The sequence below is a fragment of the Erinaceus europaeus genome, chromosome 3, assembly GCF_950295315.1.
Source record: "Erinaceus europaeus chromosome 3, mEriEur2.1, whole genome shotgun sequence".
Classification (NCBI taxonomy): Eukaryota; Metazoa; Chordata; class Mammalia; order Eulipotyphla; family Erinaceidae; genus Erinaceus; species Erinaceus europaeus.
Window position 1 is genome coordinate 26,152,991 of NC_080164.1, and position 26,643 is coordinate 26,179,633.

Genomic DNA, 26,643 nt, shown 5'->3' on the forward strand with positions numbered 1-26,643 from the left:
AGGCTCCCCAATGCCTCAAAAACAACAACAACAACAACAAAAAAAAAACAAACGTAAGAGTTTGAAAGCTATTACATAAACTCATCACATCAAGTCAGAACGGGAGCCTTCCTTCTTAAAGGTCAAGTAAGGCTCAGAGGTCATCTCCCCAGGCTATTTAAGGTGGGAGGTGGATACCCATTAGTCAGCCAGTAACTTCTTGGTAGATCACCCATGTCCCCTTCCAAAACACACCTGAACTACCCAGCACCCAAAGCCAGCTGTTGCTGATGAACTTGTCTGTGCCCAGGTGAGCTCCTCTGGGCAATTTGAAGCACTTGCATGCCAGCATGCTGTCACACCTCACACAAACCTCAGGCCGCTTACTCTCAAAACTCAAGCTTAATTAGAGTCTGCTTTCTTTGAAGGCTTCTTTTCTTTTCATTTATTTATTACTGGATAGCGACAGGAAGAAATTGAGAGGGCAGGGGAAATAGAGAGGGAAAGAGACCAGGAGACACCTGCAGCACTTGTGAAGGCTTCTCCCAACTTGGGTCCTTGTGCACTACAATGTGTGCACTTAACCAGGTGCACCGCTAGCCGGGTAAGTGCTTTATTTCTTTTTAGTGAAAGTTTTCCGATTTGGGGGAATTCTCATTGGTGGGTGACAATCTTCCCTACCTGAAGTTTTCAATTGGTGTCATTGTTATCTGAGACCACTCAGAAATATGTCTGGCTTGAGGGTAGACATTGAGAGCATGGGAGAGACACCACATCTTTGGAGGGCAGAGGAGACACAGGCACGTGATTCACAGGGCTAACTGGAGTACTTGAAATGCTACTTAACGGATGTGTAACTGAGGGTCCTCCTCTGTAGCACTCAACTAATTTCCTTGTTTTAAATGTCTTTTTAAAAAATATTTTTCTTTATTCTTAGAGACAGAAAGTGAGAGGGCAGGAGGAGATAGAAGAGACAGAGAGACACCTGCAGCCCTGAAGCTTGCCCCCTGCAGGTGGGGACCAGGGGTTCGAACCAGGGTTCTTGTGCACCGTGATGTAAGCACTTAACCAGGTGCGCCACCACCTGGCCCCGACTAATTTCCTCTTTAAAGAGGCACACAGGAAGTCCATGGAGAGTTAGCATCTGGACCAGTCTTCAAGTAAGGCAAACAGCTAAATCACCAAGGACAAGACAATGTTGTCCCAGAGACCCTGCCTATCCACAGGACAGCTCAGGTTTTAACAGATAGATCCATCTTCAAGTCTGACTGAAACTATCATTAGTTTTAGCCTATCGGCAACCCTGAATAAAGCAAGCCAAGGTGTGGGGGATAAAACTGAATACAAGTCATCTTCTGCTTGGCAGACATGGCACTGTGTTCAGGTCTGAGCATAGGAAGCATACTAAATTTAAATTTGTGCTTTGTAAAATATGGACTAGTTTTCAGCATGATGTCAGAGCTTCCCCCACAGGGTGTCCTCGTCACTGTGACAGGTGTGCTGACAGGTGCTTCTCGGCTACACTGTAGTTAGAGGAAGCTCTGGACTCTCAGCTACTTTCACGGGGAACCCCTCAAAACCTCAATGCAGGTCAGCAACTGGGCTGACCCTGGGGGAAAAAAAATTCCTCTTGACCTAGGTGACGCTAAAATAACTCCAGCACAGCCTGACTCCATTCTCATTAAAGGGACATTTCTGACACTATCGAGAGACAGGTGAACACCCGAAGAATACAACACTCCTGACTACAGCTGCACAGGAAGTACTAGCTAACGGGACCGTCTGGACACAAGAAGTGCCCTTTCAGACGGGAACAAAGAAGAGACAGAGAGTCCCGGGGAAGGAAGCCCTGGAAAATAATGTAGATTCAAAGGGGAAAGAGATTTTTTAAAAAAATTATTTTAAAGAAAGAGAGACCAGAGCATTGCTCCATTCTGGCTTCTGATGGGGCTGAGGATTGAACCTGGGATTGAAATCAGAGTCTCAGGCATGAGAGTCTTTTCTGGAACCATTATGCTGTGTTCCCAGCCCTGTCCTGTGGAAGGGGATTCTGTAGGTGTGTGTTTCGTTAAGTTACCAAGCAAAGAAAAACAGAGACATTTATTTACACAATACGCACAGTTTTAAACTGCATGATATGACTCTTGTGGAAATGTTCATGTGTCGCTGAGATTAGCACAGATGCAATCACAGGGCTATTATAATTTTACTGGCTTTCCAAAGGCTTCAATTCTCTACAGTGGTTAACTGCTCCACCTTCATCATAATCAACGGTTAAAACTGATTACTTTGGACTCACCATCTACTGTTTACCCTGTTATTCATCTGCACCCCTCAACTACATTCCTCACCCCCCAAACCAGGGAGATCAACAGAGTCTGATGGTATTCAAGTGTTTTAACTGATTCATTGCAGATTCACTAGACTCCAAATCTGGCACATACTTTTAAATTTTTATATTGCAGATTCACTAGACTCCAAATCTGGCAAATACTTTTAATTCACGAGACACCTATGGCACATTATCTATATTTATACATTTTATTTAAAAACAAAGAATACACTTAGAGCCACCAAAAAAAGGATATCTTAGCTTATCCAGACCCTGAATTTACAAAGCAAACTTCTTGCACCACAAAAAAATTGAGCATTTTGATTCATTTACATGAGTTTATATAGGAACTAAAATTTAAATACCTGAAGAGCAACCAATCTGGCCTGGGGCTCCCCAGTGTGGGGACAGCGTGGAGTTTTTTCGGAATCTGAACTCATGTTGCCCGAGGTCAGCTCATGTCCACTGAAGTGGGGAAGATGGGAAAGAGTTTTCAGGATCACAAGGAAGCGGCTCCTCTAGAAAGCAGCTGCTACTGGGTCATCTAGCTGGGTACATGTGGGGAATATTACTTATTCTGGCTTGGAAAAGTGTGTGGAGAAAGAGTGTGTGTCTGGGTGGTGGTGGTAGTGGTGTGCTATGATATTTGTTCTCTCCAGGGGTAAACAGTTAGCCAGACAAAGAGAAGAAAGGAAGAGGGAGTCATATGGAAAACTGAAGATGTCTTGATTGCTGAAAACACCAGATAGGGCAGCTCTCCACAAATCAACTGAAATACTGTTTTCTCATACATTTTCAGAGAGGAGCTAATACACAACGGGGCAAATCATTCCGCATTAACAAGGCACTCACTGGCTCACAGACTGCGAAACACCCAAGCAGACGTGAGAGTTGATCTCAAAGTAAACTTTTCAATCTGCATCCGAGGGGTGATGAGAATATGGTTCCAGTTAAATCAAACCTAAAGCTTGACTTGCAAAGTTCCACACAATACTGCTAGAACCAAAGAGGGATTTAGGGACTTCTGTCTATCTTTATATACATTTTTTTAAGAGTAGGGGAAAAAAAAAAAACATAGATGCAATCTGTTCAAAACTTTGCCAAACTGGTATTTCGAACACTGACTATGGAGACCCAGCTGAGTCGTAAGCGTGAGTCAAAGGAAGGCTTTCACAACTCAAAAATGGTGATCCCCATCACTCACCCACAGCTGTGCCTTTGGTTTTAAAAACAGACATGCTGGTTTTCTGGACCCTCTTCTAAAATGAGCTTTATAGTTATTGATACAATTCACAAAAATATACATATAGTTTCTGTCAGCTACTACTTTTACATGACCTGAATCCCAGTGTCAAACACTCATAGCACTGCTATTACATAAATAACCCAACAGGCAACACATTAACGAGGCAACATCTGAGTGAATAAAAGTAAGAGTTTTGCACTTAAGTCTTGACATAGCTCTCAAAGAGTAGAGTAAATCAGAGAACAGAGTCAAGAGCTCTTTTTTCCAGGTAAATCCAATTAACAGTTTGGTTCTTGGTTGAAAACAGCACACAAACATACACTGACCAGAGATGGACCATCCCTGCTATCAAAAATGACCGCACGCCTGAAGCAGTTCTTTCAAGAGAAAGATTCTGCGTCTTTCACTCTGATTTGTGACATCTTAGTTCAATGTAACTGAAATGGCCAAGTCTGAGAGAAGCACCAACACAGATTTTTAAATTGCATCCAGCCATCATTTCGGATGTTGGAAAGATCTGATTTCGTTAAAATGGCAGCAATGACAACGAGGTAGATATGAAAGATGCCATTTGAAGAGCTGGAGGCAACTCTTAGGTGGAATTTTAGCTAGTTAAGGTGTCTGACCTAAAAATAACTTTTATGAGTTGAATCTTCATCACGAAAGAACTTCAAGACATTCTCTTATGTAAGAGGGGAATAGGTGTAATACTACAAAAAACTTAGGTCTGTAAAAAATCACATTGACTTAGTCAACATCAGAAATCCCACAATCCCATAATTCCAGTGAACCAATCATTTCTTTTACCTTGAGGAATATATATTTCTATACATGAGAAACATATATTTTTTCTATCTCTCTCTCCTGAAATATTCAAGGGATTCACATTCAAATTTCTTGGAAAGTACATGTAGTGCTCAGAGGAGCACCATGACAGCTGTCTGTGCATGAGATGTCCCCTGAAGACCGAGAAGTTGAGCAGAGACATTGAAAGGACACGAACGGTCACAAATCAGGGTGCTCAGACTGGCAGGCACACGCACTTGCGCACGCACGCGCACACACACACACACACACACACACTCTCTCTCTCTCTCTCTCTCTCTCTCTCTCTCACCCCCTACACACTGACACAGACAACCTTCACACTATAAGGCTGCTTTGATTTTGAAAGGCACCTCTCATTCTCTAGCTATTGCCTTTGTGATCTACTCAATTCTGTTAAAAAGCCAAAATGTCCAATGGAAATAGTTCAGTACTGAGAATGGAATATTGTTCAATTCACATTTGAATAGCCAAGTTTTCTTACATTCAGATTTTAATAAACTAGAATGACAGTCTTTTAAAACAAGCATGCTAGCCTCTAATGAATATAGTATGTACAGGAATTTAAACATTTAGAACTATATATTATACCGCAAAAGCAAACAGCACAACGCTCATCATCTCATCGTTACCTCTGTATACACTACACCTCCAAAAAATGAAAATACAAAACAGTAAAATGCACCTATGGTTTTATATAGATATATAGTTTATATATTATATATATTCCTGTGATATATATAATATATATTTATAAAATATACATACATTTTAGACATTTTCAAATAAATTTTCATTATCTCTAAAAGGAAATTTATAGCAAGAATACTGAAGGAATGAAAGGTTAACCCAAAAAAAAAAGTTTCTCATTATCAGTGTCATAGTTCAATTCCCTCCACCCCTCCCCCCGCCGCCGTTTTAGTCAGAACTGAAATGATTACAAAAGCTAACTACTTTGGGATGACTGTCTGCTCAACAAAGGGGGGGGGCTCTAAAACTTGTTCAACAGAAAAATACTGAAGGTCATTACACGGCTACGGCGGGAGTGGCCCTGAGCCAGTGACAGCCAGGCGTGGAGAGCGTACAGCAAGCTCGCCGCCACACGCCCACCCCCTGGCTCATTTTCACACCCATTCCAATACAAGTCACCCCAAATATTTAGAAATCAAGCACTGTAAAAGCGTTTCAGTGAGTGTCTGAGTCCTGGCTTTGTTCGTTTGGGTGGGGTTTCACCACACTGCCGATGGGCTGAGGGGTATGTGCGCTTCTGTCTGCAGGGGTCGCAGCTTTGGCTCATTTCTGGGCTGTGGTCCATTGTGGGGTGCTGCTGCAGAGTCTGCGTCTATGGACAGTCTCCTCACGCCCAGTGGCTGCTCACTATGGAACTTCCAGCGGTCTCAGTCTCTGCTGGGTATCTAGTCTATACGTCTCATGGGGACTTTCTACTCACGGAAGACAATGTCTGGGGTTTGAGAATTTCAGATACAGAGAGACACTCAAGAGCTTGGGAGGGAATTAAAGCAGGAAGTGGTGGGAAAGCTTTGCAGTCGTTCACAGGACACCCAGTTAGGCACCCAAACGAAATGTTCAGGTGTGCTGCAGAGCCATTTCTTCACAACAGGAAGAACCCAAAGAAAAGTTTACCAGATAGAGTGTGAGATTCTAACATCTGCACAGGAACACGCACATTCACCACATGGGTTGTGTCTGGGTCAATTCATTCGCTTATACAAAGGAGACTCATGAGTCCACATGGCACCAAAGCACTAATCAAAGGACAAGGGAGCTGGATCCACATCTTAAAGCAGACCTCTAAAGTGTTCAGACCAGGCCACTACAGGGCTTTAGCTCAAAAGAAAATCTGCATGTATACTGCAGAATTCTAGGTGCACACAAGCAGATTTTGAAGAAAAATTACCACCAGAATACTTCTGCATAGAGCAGACATACATGTCATGGTGAGAAGCATCACTGTGATCACAGAGGGATGTGTGGCGGTAGGAATGTAGGAATTCCAATAGAGAGAGGGTCCAAGTACTTATGGATCTGAGCCTTTTAACGTCTCAGTTTGTTGTATAGACATTTAGCTGGGGGGAAATAGGCATTAGTAATTATTTCTAATATCTAGATTGGTCTCCTGAGATTCTGGGCAAACAAGGGAACACAAGGAGAGACCAAGTGTTATAGGAAAGAGGTCTAACAACAGGCCCCAAGAGCTAGGTCACCGAGAGTCCCCAGGGCTGGCCTTAAGTGGGTCACAGGTAAGGGGACCTTGGGGAGTTGAGACTCTAGCAGGAGTTTCCCCAGAAGCAATACTGACCCACTCACTGTCTGTTTACACATGCCAGGTACTCTACGTCAACAGCAGAGGAAACAGAGGGAGAGAGGAACACAGAACTCTTAGCCAACAGGAAGCACTGAACTTCCACCCAGGCTTCCAGGAGGCTCTTCTTGGAGATAGGAATAGAGGACGTCTGGGGTACAAAACATTTGCTTTATTTAGCACTTCTGCAAAAGCAGCTGCCTGCGACTTAACCATACCCTTTGGACTGTTAACATTGATCACTGTGACTATTTTTGGTATGTGTTGGATGATCTGAACATGAGAGACAAAGAAGAAGGAAACACGTGAAGCACGGTTAGCATGGGTGTTGCTAAGTGAGCACTTGGGCCTTTTCAACCATTTGAAAGGTACGATTTCATAGATGTGAAATAATCATGGATGCTGTAAATATTGCAGGAATAAAGTGAATTTTAAAATTAATACAAATTAGTCTCAAGATATGCCCTGCTTTCCCTTAAAAATAAACAGAATCTTAAGCCCAAATAAGTTAAATCCTTTAGTAAAAGCAGACTCTGTCAACAATTCTTCATAATGGTGAGTGCTTTTAACAGCTAAACTTTTAAGAATGGTACCAAATATATTTTCAAACCTGTAATACAATATAGAAATCTGCTTACAAACTAAAGATTTATTTAGCATTTCTGCATAATAATATATCTGACATATTATTGCATTTGCTGTTTTCCCCTCATAGGTAAATGCTTTGTCAGGTGCTTCGTGAGCATAGTGGAAAGGAGAGCTAAATTAAAACCTCATTTGAACACTGCACCTGGAGGTTAATGCATGTAGGGCTAGAACAGCAGAGATGGTAGATTACTGCTTTGACTACCTAGGATGTTGAACGAGACTCCTCTGAGAAGAAGTCGGTCAGGTCTAAATTTCTGCTCTTCCTCTACTCACTTCCAGCCATCTACTTTTTGATGATCCCTTGTAGTCTGTCCCAATTACTCAACAGGGACAAGTTAAACCTATGTTTGCTCAGGTCTGCCTAGCGAATTGGAGCCACCTCGGAAATAAAAACGCCTATGGGGGTGTGTGTGTAGGATTTGAAATAGTTTTCAGACTCACAAATTCAGCTGGGCTTGCAGCAACCTGAACAAACTTTTAGTTCTAGAAAACAGTGTACGAATTGCAAAACTATACTTTGACCAATGTTCTCTGTGCTCCTTCCGCAGAACAAAAGGGCAGCCTGAGTTGATTCCTGCCCTGATCTTCTGGATCTCTCCTGTGCAGCTGATTATAAAGAGCTAGAAGGTGAAGAGGATGCACTGTGTCATACGAAGACTTTGGCCAGTGCATCAGCTCCGGCGCTGGCTATATAGCACTTGGATGGGTGGAAAGCCACGTCATGAATGGATTCCTCAAACTTTTTCCGATGAGCTGTGAACTCTTGAATACAGGTCTTACTTTCCAGGTTCCATAAACGGATTGAACAGTCATGACCTACAACAAAAGAAAGGGAGAACTGTATTGCATGGGCATGGTGAGGGCAAACAAAAAATCCACAGCTAATATACTTACTGCCAGACATCAAGTATAGCCCGTTAGGGTCAACTGCTAAACTTGTGACAGCTTCTAGGTGGGCTACCATTGAGTGGATCAGCTTGCCTTTGGAAAAAAGAAATTATGACTCTTTATTAGTGACTTTTCATCTCCAGAGTACAAGCCAGCTACAGCGACTGGTTTCTCCAATCATCCCCTGTGATCACTCAAGGCATCAATAGCTTTTCTGCCAGCTGACACATCATGTGTCTCCCTCCTTACTCTGATAATGTCAATGATGAGCTCCAATGTCACTCATTTTTCCCTCTCAAACCACAGTACAGAAATCAGTAATTTGCACACAAATGCTTCCCTTCACTAATGATAACTTAGACATTATTAATCACCCACTTTGCATCCTATAACTTCAGGCAAAGTACAAGAATTATAGGATCAGAAGAAATGAGACAAGACAGAAAAGTGGGGAGGGGGTTGGTGCACCTGGTTAAGTACACATATTACTAAGCACAAGGACCTGGGTTCAAGCCCCCCTCCCCACCCGCCACCTACAGGGGAACGCTTCGTGAAGCGTGAAGCAGTTCTGCAGGTATCTATCTGTCTCTCTCCCTCTCTTTCCTCAATTTCTCTCTGTCCTATCTATTAAAAATTAGAAAAGAGAAAAAATGGCCACCAGGAGCAGTGGATTCTTAGTGCCAGCACCAAGACCCAGTGATAACTCTGGTGGCAATAAAACAGAAAACAAACAAAAAAGTAAAAAAAGGCGGGGAGGGGAAAAGCAGGTCACAATTTTGGTAGGAATAAAAAATAGAAAAGGATTAAAGATAACAAATAACTCAATACTAACAGCTAACTAAAGTCAACCTTGGTTCTGGGACCTAAATATGGCAGAAACTAAGGTAAACCTGGATGTTAATAAAGAAATTATTCATGAATTTCCTATTGATTGATGAAATATGGCCGTTATGATCCGATTCAAGTCAATAAAGATGTAACAGCATTATGATACAGAGCAGTCCATGGAAAACAGTAGATATGACCAAATGACTTTGCATCTACAACACTAAGACTATTCAATCACTGAAGGGTATGACATTATCCGTATAAAACAAAAGGGAACAGCCACATGCCTCTACCTTTTTAAACATTTTTTTAATATTTATTTCCCCTTTTGTTGCCCTTGTTGTTTTTCATTGTTGTTGTAGTTATTATTTTTGTTGTTGTTGGATAGGACAGAGAAAACTGGAGAGAGGAGGGGAAGACAGAGGGGGAGAGAAAGATAGACACCTGCAGATCTGCTTCGCCACCTGTGAAGTGACTCCCCTGCAGGTGGGGAGCCGGGGGCTCAACCGGGATCCTTATGCCAGTCCTTGCGCTTTGCGCCATGTGCGCTTAACCCACTGTGCTATCCCCCAACTCCCCTGCCTCTACTTTCAACATGTTTCTACTCTTCCTCAATATGTTTACAGCCACCAGTGATTTTTATTGGTAGTTGAGTGTGTTTTTCAGTGTATTCCTAGTGATAACCTCAATTCATAGAGCCAAAACAGTCTTTATGAACTTAAAAGATACCTTGAAGACTCTGGATACTACCATGAAGACTAGTTCTTGCAGTTTCGGATAGAATGAACAGAAAGTGAGCTAAGAATGTGAGATTCGCTGCCTAATCCCTGACTATAACATCATCAAGTAACACCAAAATGAACCTGCGAAGAGTGGAAATGCCTCTTGCTTTCAGAACAATCACTTTTTTTTTTTTTAAATATGGAACGCTTCACAAATTTGCGTGTCATCCTTGCGCAGGGGCCATGCTAATCTTCTCTGTATCGTTCCAATTTTAGTATATGTGCTGCCGAAGCGAGCACCAGAACAATCACTTTTAATGAAACCTTACCTGTGTTGTTATCATAGAATTTGATGTGCCTGTCTTCGTGTGCAGTGATGCTGATGGGGAGAGTGGGGTGACTGATGACTCTATTTATTTGGCAGGAAGAGTTGGCTGCTAAAAAGAAAGATTAGAAGAGCAATACAAATTAATCAGAGCTACCCTTTCTTTGCAAAAAAGAGAACTAGATACTCACGTAAGAAACTAATGAATACGTGGTGTGACTTTTATATGGTCTTTATTCTGCAATGACATCATCTGAATGGCAGCAAATGAAAATCACCTGAGTTATAATGCTATCCTGAGAAAGGAGCAATTCTCACAAAGAATTAAATCCATCTCTCTTTCCATCAGCTACTACCTATGTGCTACGTGCTAAGCCAGGAGTCACTGACAATTCCTATCCTACAAATTCCTGTCGCATTTCTGCTGTATTAATAAACTCCATCATTGTCTACATATAGATCATTCCCAGTTTTAACTATCAACTCTTCCTGTACCTAGAGGTCTTTCTCACATGGTTACATCAAAAGATAAACATGACAGCTTCTTAACCCTCCATTTTTCTTTTTCTCATAAAGTAATAGTTACATCTGACAATCTACCACGTTTGGCATCTTATATAATAGTCAGCACCCTAACAGCATCCTTTCTGCACAATTTATTAGCGTCTCCCCTCCCCCAGCCCAGGGAGAAGATGAGCATTTATTGGGAGAAAGTAAGGACAGAAAAGGAGAAGAAAGTACAAGCCATGTAGGCATGTAGACCCCCAGGAGAGACACGAAGGTCCACAATTTATTAATCTTTACAAGTACTTCAGGTTTAACCAATTTAGCCAGGGAGTGACTCAGTAGTAGAGGGCAGTCCAGCGTGTGTGAGGTCTCGGCAAAGCCAACCACATGACAGCACCAAAGACAAAGCAAAAGCTCCATCGGTGGTGGAGTGATGCTCTGCTCATCCTCACACACAAAAATAATCAATTAAAAAGATCTCAGGGAGTCGGGCGGTGGCGCAGCGGATTAAGCGCTCGTGGCGCCAAGCGCAAGGACCAGCATAGGGATCTTGGTTCAAGCCCCCGGCTCCCCCACCTACAGGGGAGTTGCTTCACGGGTGGTAAAGCAGGTCTGCAGGTGTCTGTCTTTCTCTCCCCCTCTCTCCATTTCTCTCTGTCCTATTCAACAATGACAGCAATAACAATAATAATAACCACAACAATGATAAAACAACAAGGGCAACAAAAGGGGGAAAAATGGTCTCCGGGAGCAGTGGATTCCTGGTGCAGGAACCAAGCCCTGGCAATAACCCTGGAGGAAATAAATAAATAAATAAAAATTCTCAAATACATGCATAATGCAAATGGTAATGACATGTCACAAAGCCCACAATGAATGAGCCAAGGACCTGAGGAGGTGGTGACTCCATCAGAATCAGCTGACAAAGTCAGTTGCCTAGTCTAGCTTCTACATACAGGTGGCTGCTGTAAACCAGGCAACTGTCAAAGACGATGCCTGCACTGTGACAAGTTCCTCCTAAAATCTCTGATTTGGAAGAAATCAGTAACTAATCATTTAAGATAAACTGGTGATTTCTGTTAAGATTCAAACAGATAGTATATTCTTCAAACAGAATTGAAAAATTAATCATTTGGTGTAAAGTTAAACTCCAGATATAACAGCACAAATGCAATTTCACCCCGTATGGCATATTGTAAAGATGGATAAACTTAACCCAAACTCTTGTGTCAACTAGAAACCATTATATCATTCTAAGTTACCACGGTTAATGATTTAGGAGGCAGAGCCTCTTATAACGACAACTGTTTTTCACAATTGACTCCAATAACTATTAATTCTAGTCAATTTTAAAACGCTACTCAAAAGCACCTATTTAAAACTGGTATACAAATGTGCGTGCAGAGCACATGATGCCAGAAGCACTGTGAGTAAGTGCTGTCAAGTCTGAGAAAAGACAGCATATTGCTCCTCTTTGCATTGTTGCCTTTACCTGGTTTTAGGTTTTGCTATGTCCTCATGGCTTGAGAATGTAAATGGATAATTAAAAGTGTTGTCCTAACAAAACGGGTGGAACTGGAAGTGCTTATGCTAAGTAGCATACGTAAGGATGTGAAGGGTTTTGCTTTTATGTAGAATCAAGATTACTGAAACAAATGAACTTGCAGAAACAATAGCAACCAAACTCTCTTAGATTTTGTGAGAACTGTGGTGGCCAGGGCAAGGGGGAGCACGGAAAAGCTGGGTGGAGAGAGGAGAGTGCTGATTCATACACACCAAGTGTGGGTGCAGAATTATTCCCTGAAACATTTTAATTTTGTAAAAAGCATTGTTAAATCACTAATTTAAAACAAAAACAGGGAAATAAAACATCCTGATTTAAGCATTTATCTTCTGTCTTGCTAATACATACTCGTATCTACATTGGATTCTAAAGTGAGGATGCGCTGCTGTGTCTCCATGTTAAAGATGCTCGTGTAGCCTTTGCTGAACGATGCCACCATGTGGCTTGGGTCACTGCTCACTAGGTCCACCGAGGCAGGAATTCCCAATTCTAGAAGAATCAGAACATATCCAAACAGAAAGGCAATTAGAAAGTGACAACAAGCTGAAAATACAGCAAAACAAACAGGGGCCTGAGCTTCTTAAGTAGTACATCAGCCCGGTATTAAAATAAGAATCTGATCCCAGACCTGCCAGTGCCCATGTCCAGCAGGGAAGCAATTACAGAAGCCAGAACTTTTGCCTTCTGCACCCCATAATGATCCTGGGTCCATGCTCCCAGAGGGATAAAGAATAGGAAAGCTTCCAATGGAGGGGACAGGATGCAGAACTCTGGTGGTAGGAACTGTGGAATTGTATGTACCCTTTTTATCCAACGGACTTGTAGTTCATAATTAAATCAATAAAAATAACAACAACAACAACAACAAAAAGAATCTGATCCTAAGCATTCAATGAAGAGTATTTCTCTTGCTTTGTTTAGATACTGCCTGGCCTATTATCCTTATCTGTTTAGCTTACTTCTACCTCGTACTCAGGAACACTCATGAAACACAAAGCTTTATTCAGAAAACATATACTTCAAGGTTTTTTTTCCGGCTCAACCTGGGTTTAAAGTGCCATTGTGGGAATTCTTCATTTCTTTAAAAAAAAGTATTTTATTTATTATTGGATAGAGACAGAGAAATTGAGAGAGGACAGGAAGATAGAGAGGGAGACACCTGCAACCCTGCTTCACCATCTGTGAAGCTTTCCCCCTGCAGGCAGGGGCCAGCGTCTTTGAACCTGAGCCCCTGGCGCATTGCAGTATATGCACTTAACCAGGTGCACCACCACCTGGCCCCAGAATTTTTCATTTTAAAAATCTCTCTCTCCTCCATTTCTCATTTATCTATCTATCTATCTATCTATCTATCTATTTATGACAGATAAAAGAAAGAGAAAGAGAACCAGAGCATCACTCTGACATATGTGACACTGGAGACAGAACTTAGGACCTCATCTTTGAGAATCTAATTCTTTATGCACTTCATCACCACCTGGGCTACAATAAGTGTATCTATTATCAGGAATTCTAACATTAAAAATAAGGAACATAAGAAGTAAAATTTTTCAAATTGGCATTTATTGATAGAGTCATGCAAGTTATCAAATGGAGGCCACTCATCAAAGCCTAGAGGCTTGTCATGAAAGCTAATGGAGAAGATACTTTTTTAAAAAAATATTTATTTATTTATTTATTTATTCCCTTTTTGTTGCCCTTGTTTCTTTTTATTGTTGTAGTTATTATTGTTGTCTGTCTTCATTGTTGGATAGGTCAGAGAGAAATGAAGAGAGATGGGGGGAAACAGAGAGGGGGAGAGAAAGATAGATACCTGCAGACCTGCTTCACCGCTTGTGAAGCGACTCCCTTGCAGGTGGGGAGCTGGGGGCTCGAACTGGGATCCTCACACCAGTCCTTGCACTTTGTGCCATGTGCGCTTAACCCGCTGCACTACCGCCTGGCTCCCTGAGAAGATACTTTTTATCTGTCATAGTAGGGTAAGACTTCAACCTTAAATATAAACTTAAAGGGGCCGGGTGGTGGCGCACCTGGTTGAGCGTATTACAATGCGCAAGGACCCGGGTTCGAGCCCCTGGTCCCCCCCTGCAGGGGGAAACTTTACAAGTGGTGAAGCAGGGCTGCAGGTGTCTCTCTGTCTCTTTCCCTCTCTATCACCCCCCCCTCTTGATTTCTGGCTGTCTCTATCCAATAAATAAAGATAATAAATTAAAAAAATTTAAACTTAAAAAAACAGGAGGATGAAAGTGTGTATGGATAAAAACTGACTGCTTTTAAACGTAGCTCAATATCTTAAGCAAGTCATTCAGATACTCTGGGCAGGTAAAGGGAATGTTGACCTTGACAGGGAAAACTTATTATCAAACTTATTGAAACAGACCCTTAAAGTCCACTTTTCACTGTCTTTAAATATCTCAATTTTCAAAACTTTAGCATGAGTGCTCTTTCGCCTAATGCCTTACTTTTAAATTGGAACTTGAAATATGTAAACTTTCACTGCAAAAAAAAAAAAAAAAAAAAAACCTCCATTACAACAGGAAGAGTTTGTCCTACCCTCTAATGACTGTTTTAGAGCTAAGTGTTTTATAAATGACGCAATGAAACTGTCGGAGAAAGCAGGCACCTTGGTTATCACTGAAGACGCTCAGGGCCGGAGCCAGCTCGGTGGTGCTCCACAGACGCAGGGTGCCGTCTGCCGAGCAGGACAGCAGGCGGTGGTGGGCAGCGCTGTACGCCAGTCCCCACACGGCATCCGTGTGACCCAGCAGAGGGCCTCTCAGCACAGAAGGGTCTGCAAAAGCAAAGGGGGTGCAGTCAGGAGGGAAAGCCAATCACACTGGCACATGAGCTCCAGAGAGGGACACAAAACAGATCACCCGGTGACAGGACAGGATGGGACTTGTAGCCTCTATTTTTCTAAATTCCACAGCAATTCTAAGAAGACTTGGAAATATACAACTGTAGACTTTTATATTTACAAATTAAAATGTATAGATATACATTTTTCTCCTTAAAATAATGATTTACTGGGAGGGCCAGGAGGTGGCGCACCTGGTTAAGTGCATACATGACAGTGCGCAAGGACCTGGGTTCAAGCCCCTGGCCCCCACCTGCAGGGGGAAAGCTTCATGAGTAGTGAAGCAGATCTGCAGGTCTCTCTCTCTCTCTCTCTCCTCCCTCCCCTCTCAATTTCTTTCTCTATTCAATAATGAATAAAAACAAATGATGTACTCTATTTCTCTATCCCTTTTCCATGTCTAATATAAGCAAACAAACAAACAAAAAAACACATGCTAATACAAATCACTCGTACTTTTTCTTTTAATACTGGTTTTTATGAGGGGAACATATAGGCCAGAACACCAGTCCAGTACCTGTGGTACCGATCTCCTGCATGCAAGTCATACACTCTACCAGCTGAGAGCTGTCTCTCCAGCCGTAAATCACTTGGATTTAATTTACTTTCATGTGGGGAAGGGGCTTTCTGACTGGGAAGTCCAAACCATTATTTCCATGAGAGTTTGAGCAGACTGACCTCGAGTTCCCTCCCTCCTAAGGGGAAGAGACATTAGGCAGGTCCCTCCTGATCTCCTGAACTTATGATGGATGGGCTTTTCCGGATGGGGCACCTTCCTGTACATGCTCCCCCATCCCTTTTGAACAAAGGCCATGAATCACTGTGTATGGTCAATCTGAAACCCACCGGAAATATCCTGGCTTTGCTCAAACTGCTCCCTTCCTCCCTGCCTGGAGGTGCTTGTAATTTACCCTTAAGAAAAATGTCTGCCTATGCATTGTGAGCTCATGACCAGACCTTATATGGTAACTTTCCAGTTGTGATCAAATACTTGGTAGGTCACAGATGTAACTATGCATTGTGTGTGGGTTAGTGATTACCTCAACCTTCTCTCTCAACTATGGGTAAATCTACTTGCTTGTATCCCCCAATAAAGAAGTCGTCCTAGAGGCTTCTCCCGGAGCTGGTTGATTGTGTGCTTCCTTCCTCTCTGTGCACATTACTCTCGTTACCAGAGCCCCCCTAAGACCCCTAGAAGCTGGCCCGGTCTCCGCCAACAGTGGCCAGGGAGGCAGAGAACCCCAGGGCGACACGCACTTTCAGATAACGCACAACTCCTATTCCTTTGGGGAAAAGTACTCAAAGTTCTGTTTTCCCTCTAAGCTGTTTTGGATGCTGGAGACAATTAGCTAGGTCACTTTTACAGTGCTAAGACAGGCAATTTTCCTGGGACCTAGGACACTCACACAGACATGAACCAGATTGAAAGGTCTCCCCGAATCCTCCAATAGCAGTAACTGCTGGGAGGATGTGAGGAAGGAGTGAGCGGAGGGCTGGAAGCACCGTCTCCTGGTGAAAGATACGCTCCTCACGCTGACTCTCTGGAGCAGCACCGCCAGGACAGCTCACATCCACCTACTTAAAATGCCAATGGTGTTTCTGCCTTTCATCATGTCTCAGATATACTACAGGACATCTAAAGCCACAGACTGTGTTTTCATATGCTGTGATGCTAGATGCTGTGGCCATAAAGACGACAAGGAGGCAGGGCTGCCAACCCCGTCCTAAAAGGCATGTGGTAAGGACAATACTGGCAGACACCCGGGATTCTGGGGAGTAACTTGGAATAAGGGAAAGGTTTCTGGGAGACAGACATTTAACCTGCACAGATCTGGCCAGTCTGCACAGTGGGGGGCATTCCTGGCAAAGGAGGTAGTGCCTACAGAGCCACAGAAGGAAAATGACTTATGTGTGAGGAAACTGACAAGCAGGTCAGCACAGCTGCAGTGTGAAGTCTGGGACAGAAAGAAAATGACATGACTGTGGCCAGTTCCTTGGTTATTTCTAATACTCATTAAGGCACTAGGACAGGATCCCGCAAGTAATAGGAAACCACTGAAGTGTTTCCTAGCAGTGAGGTTAACCCTGTATTTAGGCAGCTAATGCTGTAGCAGAGAGGCCAGAATGGAGGAGGTCAAGATGAAGGCTGAAGATTGTCTCAGCAAATGAGGATGATGACCTTGCTAGGAAAGTGGCAAATGAGCCAAAGCAGAAGAAATGCACTAAGAAACACTGTCATTTAAAGCCGGACAAGGGATCAAGGATAACTCTTAAGTTAACACAAGACTGAGGAAAGAAACAATAGGCAGTCAGACAATGAAAAAGTCATCTGAAATGCTTTGAAGACTTCAAGAAGAAACTGATGAGTCAACACAGAAATCTACTGAGGTGGGTTCAGGCTACCAAAGAATATGTACATAAGATCCGGGACTGGGGCTGTGTGGTGGTGCGCCTGGTTGAGTGCATGTGTTACGATGTTCAAGCCCCCAGCCCCTACCTGCAAGGCAGAAGCTTCAAGAGTGGTGAAGCATTGCTGCAGGTACCTCTTCCCCCGCCCTGTCCCTACCTCTTTCTTCTTCTCAATTTCTGACTGCCTCTATCCAATAAATAAATAAAGACAGACGAGTGGTCTGATAGATGGATAAAGCATTGGAATCTCAAACATGAGGTCCCAAGTTCAGTCCCTGGCAGCACATGTACCAGAATGATGTCTGGTTCTTTCTATCTCTCTCTCTCTCTCCCCTCCTATCTTTCTCATTAATAAGTAAATAAAATCTTTTTTTAAAAAAATATTTATTTCTTTCTTTATTCCCTTTTATTGCCCTTTTTTTGTAGTTATTATTGTTGCTGTTGTTATTGATATTGTCACTGTTGGAGAGAAAGACACCTGCAGACCTGCTTCACCACTTGTGAAGCGACTCCCCTGCAGGTGGGGAGCGGGGACTCAAACTGGGGTCCTTGCGCTTTGCGCCACATGCGCTTAACCCTCTGCACTACCGCCTGACTCCTACTAAATAAAATCTTAAAAAAGAAAAAAGAAAAAAAAAAAAAAGAGCCAGGAGCCAACATACCTAGCAAAATGCACATTTCACCATACTCAAGAACCCAGATTTCAGCCCCCAGCATCATGTGGGGGTACCATGTACAACATCAGAGTTCCATGGGTGGTAGAGTGGTACTGTGGTAGTGCCTTCTCTTAAAAAAAAAAAAAAAAAAAAAGATAAAGGGCCCAAGAAACAGCTCACAAGGTCATAAGGAAAGGTGCACCATCTGGGGCCCTAATCAGGGAGTCCTAAGATTCCCAAACAGACCTGATGGGTCTAGAACTCAAATAAATCCCTCTCTCCAGTGGTAACGGTCACTTCTATCAGGAACAACAAAATAGACCCCTTTGTGGGCCCCATAGGACCTTGCCCTCAACTTGGATCAACAATGGTAGAGAATGTTCCATGCTCTGAAGGGAGGATGGACAACATACTCTATGCTACACCTGAGGAAGATGGGTCCTGATTGGGGCAGCATGGAATGTTCCTACTCATGACCACAGAATGTGAGCTCAGATCTATAGGGATGCAGAGGCCTCATAGGCTCCTAAGCTGAATATGGGCCCCAGATCACATCAAATTGATGGGGTTTATAGTCAACAATATTTATACCCCTTTCCCATATTAGGGAGCTACTCTCTTCCCTGATCCAGCTTTCTGTTCCTTTTCCATGACATCATCTCCCCAGACAATAATTAGGATCCACCTGCATATAAGATTTCAGGCTCAGGCAAAAAAAGAGAGGGAAAAAAAAAAAACACTAGTATAGCTACAGGCCCTTTGAAATATAACGAAAATATGCCTACTAGCTATCTACAAAATGGAGGAACCCCCCTCCTCAACACTTCATCTGCACTATTCCAGCCTTTAGGTCCATGATTGTTCAACAATTTATTTGGCTTTGTATGTTAACACTCTTTTCAGCCACCAGGTTCCAGATGCTAGCAGGATGCGACCAGACTTCCCTGGACAGACAACCCCACCAATGTTTCCTGGAGCCCCACTTCCCCAGAGCCCTTCCCCACTAGGGAAAGAGAGAGGCAGGCTGGGAGTATGGATCAACCTGTCAACGCCCATGTTCAGCGAGGAAGCAATTACAGAAGCCAGACCTTCCACCTTCTGTACCCCACAAATGACCTTGAGTCCATACTCCCAGAGGGTTAAAGAATAGGAAAGCTATCAGGGGAGGGGATGGTATACGGAGGTCTGGTGGGGGGAACTGTGTGGATTTGTACCCCTTTTATCCTATGGTTTTGTCAATGTTTCCTTTTTATAAATAAAAAATTTAAAAATAAAAACATACTGTGAAGCTTCTCTCCTTTCTGTCTATCTGAGCAACAGCAACAAAGTAGCCCAGAGTAGTGATATTACACATGTGTGGGGGTCTGGCTCCACCAACAAATCAAAATAAAATAAAAACAAAACTAAAGCAAACATCAGCCTGGAGAGGCAAGTCAGTGGTGGTATAGTATATGCACAAGGCAAAAGAAAGGAAGAAAGAAAGAAAGAAAGAAAGAAAGAAAGAAAGAAAGAAAGAGAGAGAGAGAGAGAGGGAGAAAGGAAGGAAAGAAAGAGAGAAAAAGGGAGAGGCGGGAGGAAGGAAGGAGAGAGAGAGAGGAGAGACAAAAAAGAGAGAGGGAGAAAGGGAAGGAGGTAGAGAGCTTCTTCAGGATCATACCCTGTGAAATAAGAAATGGTAGGAACTGACCCACTCTCCGATGGAAGACTGGGTCATCCTGCTCTGCCACTCGAGGAAGCCTGGTTCTGAAGTGAGTGCAGCCTGGAATGTTCCCAGCTGTGACCATGGACTGCAAGCTCAGTTTGACAGGGATTCAGAGGTTACACAGGCTCCTGTGCTAAATATGAATAGATATGGATCCCAGGGCTACAGTGATACGGCAAACAGTTTGTTGTATTTATATATTTTCCTCAAGTGTGTGAGCAACTCTCTGCCCTGATCCTGCTTACATAGCTCTCTTCTCAATCCTGGCATCTTCCCAGACAATCTTTCTGCTTCACTCCCATGTTAGCTATGAAGCTCAAGCAAAGATTTCTAAGACGGAGATAGGTTCCTAGGAACCTACCTAAAATACACTCCCTAGCTTCCTTCTTCCTTAAAGTCCCTACTTACATCTGCTCTATTCCTACCTTTTGATTCTTAAAGTACTTTATCCTGCTTTCCATGTTACTACCTTTCAGCCACCAAATTGCAGATGCTACTATGATTCCATCCTGACTTCCCTGGGTAAATGATCTCACCAATGTGTCCATCAACCTCACCTCTCCAGAGTCCTGCCTGCCAATGTCCATGTCCAGTAGAGAAGCAGTTAACAAAAGCTAGACTCCCACCTTCTGCACTCCAAAAAGAATTCTGGTTCAAACTGCCTGAGGGGTATATAATAGGGGAAATAAACCAGAGGGTTCTGAACTCCCTTTCCACCAGGAACCAAAGCATCTGTCACCAGGAATCTTAATTTTAAAATATATATATATATATATATATATATATATATATATATATATATATATATATATATATATATATTATCTTTATTTATTTGATAGAGACAGTCAGAAATTGAGGGGGAAGGAAGTGATAGAGAGGAGAGAGAGACAGAGATGCACCTACAGCACTGCTTCACCACTCGTGAAGCTTTCCTCCTACAGTTGGGACCTGGGGGCTCAAACCTGGGTCTTTCCACACTAACTGTGGGGCTCGCTCAAAGATGTGCCACAACCTGGCCACTAGAAATCTTATTTTTATACCATCATCAATGAAAGGGAAGCCGATCTGAAAAACACCAGAGTAAGTCAGGCACTATTACTCTTATCTGAGAGAAGAATTGAAAATAGGAAGGATACCAGAAATAGTAAAGGTGACTTAGGAAGTAACGGTAGGAGCATTGAAAAAAAAATACACAGAGAGACAGGTATACATATAGACAGGTAGTTACAGAAATCAACCCATATTATTGACCTTGGGAGAACTACTGTAGTCTCCGATGGAGGGGATGGAGACACAGAACTCTGGTGGTGAGAAACTTATGGAATTCTATCCCTATTATCTTACAATTTTGTGAATCAATATTAAACCACTAACAATTTTTTTAAAGGAAGGAAGGAAGGATATGTATACAAGACAATGTGTCAGGAACTGGACTTTGATAAATGGCAAGAAAGATAAAAGAAGTTAAGGAAGGACAGGGAACATGGCACACAGTCAAGTGTCAAAAAAAAGTCAGCAGTGGACAACTTTCAAAAAGGATGGAGTGGTGTGTGTGGAGTTTCCAACTCAGCCTATGCAGCTAGGAGAGGAAGAGTACAGAACACTCTTCTGGTGATGAGTCAGCGACAGTAACAACAGGCTGAGGAGTGAACAGACACTGAAGGTGAAGGGGCCAAAGTCAATCAAACCAGCAGCCTTTCCAACAAGCAAGACACGGGGGGTGGGAAACGATTTCTTGGGGAATGTTTTGGGAGTCGGGCAATAGCACAGCGGGTTAAGCACACATGGTGCAAAGCATAAGGACTGGCTTAAGGATCCCGGTTCTAGCCCCCGGCTCCCCACCTGCAGGGGAGTCGCTTCACAGGCAGTGAAGCAAGTCTGCAGGTGTCTATCTTTCTCTCCCCCTGTCTTCCCCTCCTCTCTCCATTTCTCTCTGTCCTATCTAACAATGACAACATCAACAATAAAAAAAACCTACAACAATAATGAAAAACAACAAGGGCAACAAAAGGGAAAATGAATATAAAAAATAGAAATGAAAAAATACAAAAAAGAGGGGGGGTTATGTTTCGAACATTAAAGGCAGGCCTCTTGCTACAATTTGCTTTCAGAAGCAGCTTGTTTTAGCCTAGCATGTGCTGTGAAAAGTGTGAGGCAGAAAAACTGTCCTCTCGGCCCCCAGGGCCCTTACCGTAGGAGTCGTAGGGGTCGATGTTGGGGTTGGTGGTGTTCCAGCCCTGGATCATCCCGTCAGTGCCGCCGCTGTAGCACTGCTCCCCATTGCTGCTCATCACCACACACAGCACGGGGCCTCTGGAGACAGAAATCCGTTTCCATGCTCAAATATCAGTTTCATAAGAGGACTTACCAGAAGTAAGAGTGCTTGGTGACTCAGATGACTGCCTGCTTTCTGCTCGGCACTACTGAGGCACGGATCATTTTTCTAACTCTGCTAAACCAGAGGTGCTCAACCATGGGAGCCAAGCATAGCTGGCCATCTGTTTCTACACACTTCTCAACTGAAGAATGCTATGTATGTGAGTGTGTGTGTGTGTGTGTGTGTGTGAGTGTGTGTGTGTGTTTTAGGGTGTCTGTGGGGCTCTATCACTGTGGGATGATTTTTCAGAAAGAGACAAAAAAGCAGTGAAAGAAAGGGAAAGACACCACAGAACTGAAGCTTCCTTCAATGTGCTAGAAGCCAGACTTGGACCTGGGGTCATGCATATGGCAAAACAGTGCACTACCCAAGGATGCTACTGTCCCAGCCATATATATTTTAAAAGTATTGTTTTACACATCTGCATATGAAACAAACAAGGACATACAATACAAAGTATGTGGGCTATAAAGTCTAAAGAATATTTACTATTTGAGCTTTTTAATAAAAGGAACTGAGGGGTCTGACAGTGTCACACACATGGCTAAGTGCACACCACCATGCATGAGGACCTTGGTTCAAGCCACCAGACACCAACTACAGGGGTAAGTATCGAAAGTGGTGAAGCAGTGCTGCAGGTGTCTCTGTCTCTCTACAGCCTCTTTCCTTCTCAATTACTGTCTCTAACCAAAATAAACAAAATATAAATATTTTTAATTAAAAATAAATACTACAATAAAATAAAACAAAAAGGACTTGAATAGGCATATCTTGTCAACTGACGTGAAAACGAAAAATGCAATCTGGGGGCACTCACAAATTCCAGGGCATTCCTATCTAGGCTGCCTGCTAGGAGAAACAGTGAAGGTTTCTGCTATTTAAACCCACCTTCTTCTATTTTATTTCAAAAGTATGTGTCATGCAAGCATTATGAAAATAAGATCTCATTTCAGCGAGGATCCCTTATTGGTAGTGATAGAATTTGTCCTAACAATAAATTATGTACTGGTTTCTCTCATGTTCACAAAAAATACACAAATGAAAAGAAAATAGAGCACTGTGATGGTGCTAACTCCCAGTGGGGTGGGCGGGCGTGAAACAGGTGAACAGCACCCTTACCTGTGAGCCCTGAATGTGTAGATGGGTTCCACATCCAGGGCAGTGCTCCTGCACAAAGAGAGAAAGGACTGTTACTACCCTGGGCTTCAGGAGACTGACGAAACATCAGAAAGAGCGATACTTCGGTAATATACCATTCTCAGCTCTAGCACACAGAAGAAAGCTTACCCAGCAGCAATGTTAGAGCATCAAGAAACAAGACACTTGGGTGAGAGACACAGCTCACCGAGTAGGGCACATGCCTTGTCATGCAGGAAAATCCTGTAGTGTGGATTTGAAAAAAAGCCCTGCATATGACAACTACTTACAACACTGTAAAAGGATTATAATCAGTATCCACAACTTCCGGGAAAACCAACAGATACTACCATTACTCCCATTTAAGTATCAGCTTTTCTACCTCAGACTGCAAACATAAAGAAAAAAAAAATGTCCTTAATTACATGACTGAAGGAAAAAACATGAGGAGGAGAGATATTTGGGAAATTGTAAATAACAAAAGTTTCTACGGGAAACTGTTAGCTGAACTAGCCAATGTTAAACTAGAATATTCTCACTTTTTAGTTGGGGCTGTTTTTTGCAAATTCCACATTTTTAAGGTGTGGTCTTCTGAAGCAGTTATCAACACAGGCTCAATGGGGTGGAAAGCAAGGGCTCGGATGCCATCAAAGTGACTTCTTAAAGTAAACTTCGGGTTCCACGTCTTCCGTAATGCGTCTTTATTGTTTGCTATCTATTAGAGGAACAAAACAAATATTTAGTCCAGGACAGAGCAAAAACGCTGAAGGTCAATATGAATCACTGCTGATCTGTCATTAAACCATCACAATTTGCAACAATATAATTTTTGAACAATATAATTTTTAAGTCTACATAACCCAAAGAGTGGGCAAAATCAGCAGCATGCTGACACTGGTTATTTTTGAATACGAAAGCAATAGTTAGGGGGCCAGGCAGTGGCACAACTGGTTAAAAGCTCACACTGCAGTGTGCAAGGATCCAGCACCTGCAGGGGGAAAGCTTCACAAGTGGTGAAGCAGTACTGCAGGTGTTTCACTGTCTCTCTTCCTCTCCATCCCCCCCAACTTCTCTGTCTTTATCCAATAACAAATAAATAAATTTTAAAATAAAAAATAATAATAATAGAAAGTTATAGTAAGAAAAGAGCTAACATATTTCAATATGAGAAGAGAATCAGAGGCTGGGTGCTGGTTCATCCAGTAAAGTGCACAGATCACCACGTGTGAGGATCCGGGCTGAAGCCCCTTGTCTCCAACTAAGGGGTAAGAAGCTTCACAAGCAGGTAGGAACCTGCTTGAACCCAGTCCTTGGGTTCATTGTAATGTGTGTGCCACTACCTGGCCCTAATTCAGTAGGTACAGTGCATGTTAAATTTTCTTCCATCAAGGTGAAAGGAAAATTTTTTTAATAGAAAATGGTTAAATTGGAAGAGACCATCAGATGTTACCAAAAAAAAAAAAAAAAAAGTTCGATTGGTGAAACAAAGATCTTTATTTTGCCTTTCTCCACAGAAACTTTTCTTCAATAAGAAAAAGGCACCATTTTTCACTCCAGTTGCCAGAGAGCTTGAAAGGCAACTGGCATTTGACTCTACACCAGCACCGTGAGTGAACTCTTCACACTCCAAAGCAAACACCATGCTAAGTACAAGCAAGAGCAGGTCAACTACTGGTTTCCCACTGGAGAACTAACCCTGCACTAACAACTGAGCAAAGAAAGAACCACAGATCTCTCAGAGCTGTAATAGACAGAACAACTGACAACAGCTGCTATTCAGAACATTATTCATTTTTTTGAGCATCCACTATTCAGAGCACTGACTATGTTTTAATGCAACCCTTACAGGTTTAAAAAGCCAAGAATTGTGGGGGTAGATAGCATAATGGTTATGCAAAGAGACTCTCATGCCTGAGGCTCCAAAAGTCCCAGGTTCAATTCCTCTCCCCCCACCACAATAAGCCAGAGCTGTGCAGTGCTCTGGTGTTTCTCTTTCTCTCTGTATCTCTCTCAAAAATAAAATAAATAAAATACTATAAAATTTTTTTAAAAAAATAAATAAAATAAAAAGTGAGAATAAGGGTGGGGGTAGATAGCATAATGGTTATGCAAAAGAGACTTTCATGCCTAAGGCTCCAAAGTCTCAGGTTCAATCCCCCATACCACCATAAACCAGAACTGAGCAGTGCTCTGGTAAAAAAAGAAAAAGCATTCTTGCTATTATATTATTATTATTATTATTATTATCCCCAGTTTACAAACTAAGCATGTAAAGAACAAGGTTGATAAGTGGCTTGCCTAGTAGACAGGATTCAAATCCATGCAGCCTTTCTTAGTATAAACTATCCTTTGAAATCCAGTAATTCAAGCTTTTGGGTAGGACATGTCACAATTAAGTCTATAGAAGGGCATAAAACCATAAGAGAGGAACCGCTTTAAGAACTGAGGCTGTGTTTTTTATTTTCAAAACGTGAGCAAAAATAGCAAAATTAAGGCTACTACTCACATCGTAAGTTAGTGAATCGGCTTCATTGGCCACTGTCAGGCCCGCCAGCTCCCCAAGTCCCAGCTCACTCTCTAAGGCTTCATCTGCTCCCATGATGAAGGACTTCCCAGAAGAAGGAGGGAACGTCAAAGCTTCCACTGAAAGGGAAACATAAAAAAAACACAAAGAAACTTCTTTAGAGTCAACAATGAGTTTCATGAGGGCATGTATATATTTGATTATTTTCAAATGCTTTTAAACATAAAATCCGGTGAGCAGAAAATCTTGCATAGCTAAAGGTTATTATTTTAAAAGTAAACATAAAACAAACCAGCAATCTACTGTCCTTTCTTTTTCAACACAGAGAAAAAGTGACAAAAGAAGTATGCTTTCACTTGATGTTTCATGCCAAGCACCCAAATTAATCCTACCAATTAATAAAGATTTTAAGAAGTAGTTCTGAAGGCAGCTGGTATCATCCAAAATTAAATCAGTTAATTCAATAACCTGGAGGAGTATGGAAAATTTCAAATGAGAATGTTTGCCACAGTGACATGTTCCCTTGGAGGCAGCATAATAGGTGGCAGGAAGCCCCCATGGAGAGGAGGAAATGGAGCAGTGAGTACAAGAAAGCTGGGGGGGGTGGGGCAGGGGAGATTGCATGATGGTTATGCAAAGAGACTCTCAAGCCTAAGGCTCCAAATTCTCAGGTTCAATCCCCCACACCACCATAAACCAGAGTTGAGCAGTGCTCTGGTAAACAAAACAAACAAGCAAAAAGCTCTAGCAGGGCTTCTGGGCCCCTAGAAATCATGACCTTAGCAGGAGTG

The 26,643-nt window shown here is 42.5% G+C and overlaps 1 protein-coding gene and 1 non-coding gene across 5 annotated transcripts in view; both read right to left on the reverse strand.

Annotated features, from left to right (window-relative positions):
* Positions 1-4,857: 4,857 nt before the first annotated feature.
* Positions 4,858-26,643, reverse strand: part of STRN (striatin) — an 86,469-nt gene continuing 64,683 nt past the window's right edge. For all 4 annotated transcript variants that reach the window (XM_060186867.1, XM_060186866.1, XM_060186869.1 and 1 more), the window contains 9 exons: positions 25,835-25,971; positions 23,868-24,043; positions 23,311-23,358; positions 22,006-22,127; positions 14,811-14,978; positions 12,536-12,676; positions 10,121-10,228; positions 8,248-8,334; positions 4,858-8,169 (listed from right to left, as the gene is read on the reverse strand). In XM_060186867.1, coding sequence (XP_060042850.1) covers positions 8,000-8,169; positions 8,248-8,334; positions 10,121-10,228; positions 12,536-12,676; positions 14,811-14,978; positions 22,006-22,127; positions 23,311-23,358; positions 23,868-24,043; positions 25,835-25,971 — 1,157 coding nt within the window. In that variant the 3' untranslated portion in view covers positions 4,858-7,999. The remainder of the gene's footprint in view (positions 8,170-8,247; positions 8,335-10,120; positions 10,229-12,535; positions 12,677-14,810; positions 14,979-22,005; positions 22,128-23,310; positions 23,359-23,867; positions 24,044-25,834; positions 25,972-26,643) is intronic.
* On the reverse strand, positions 9,985-10,091 carry LOC132537814 (U6 spliceosomal RNA). Its single transcript, XR_009549240.1, has one exon. It is a non-coding gene; the product is annotated as a U6 spliceosomal RNA (small nuclear RNA).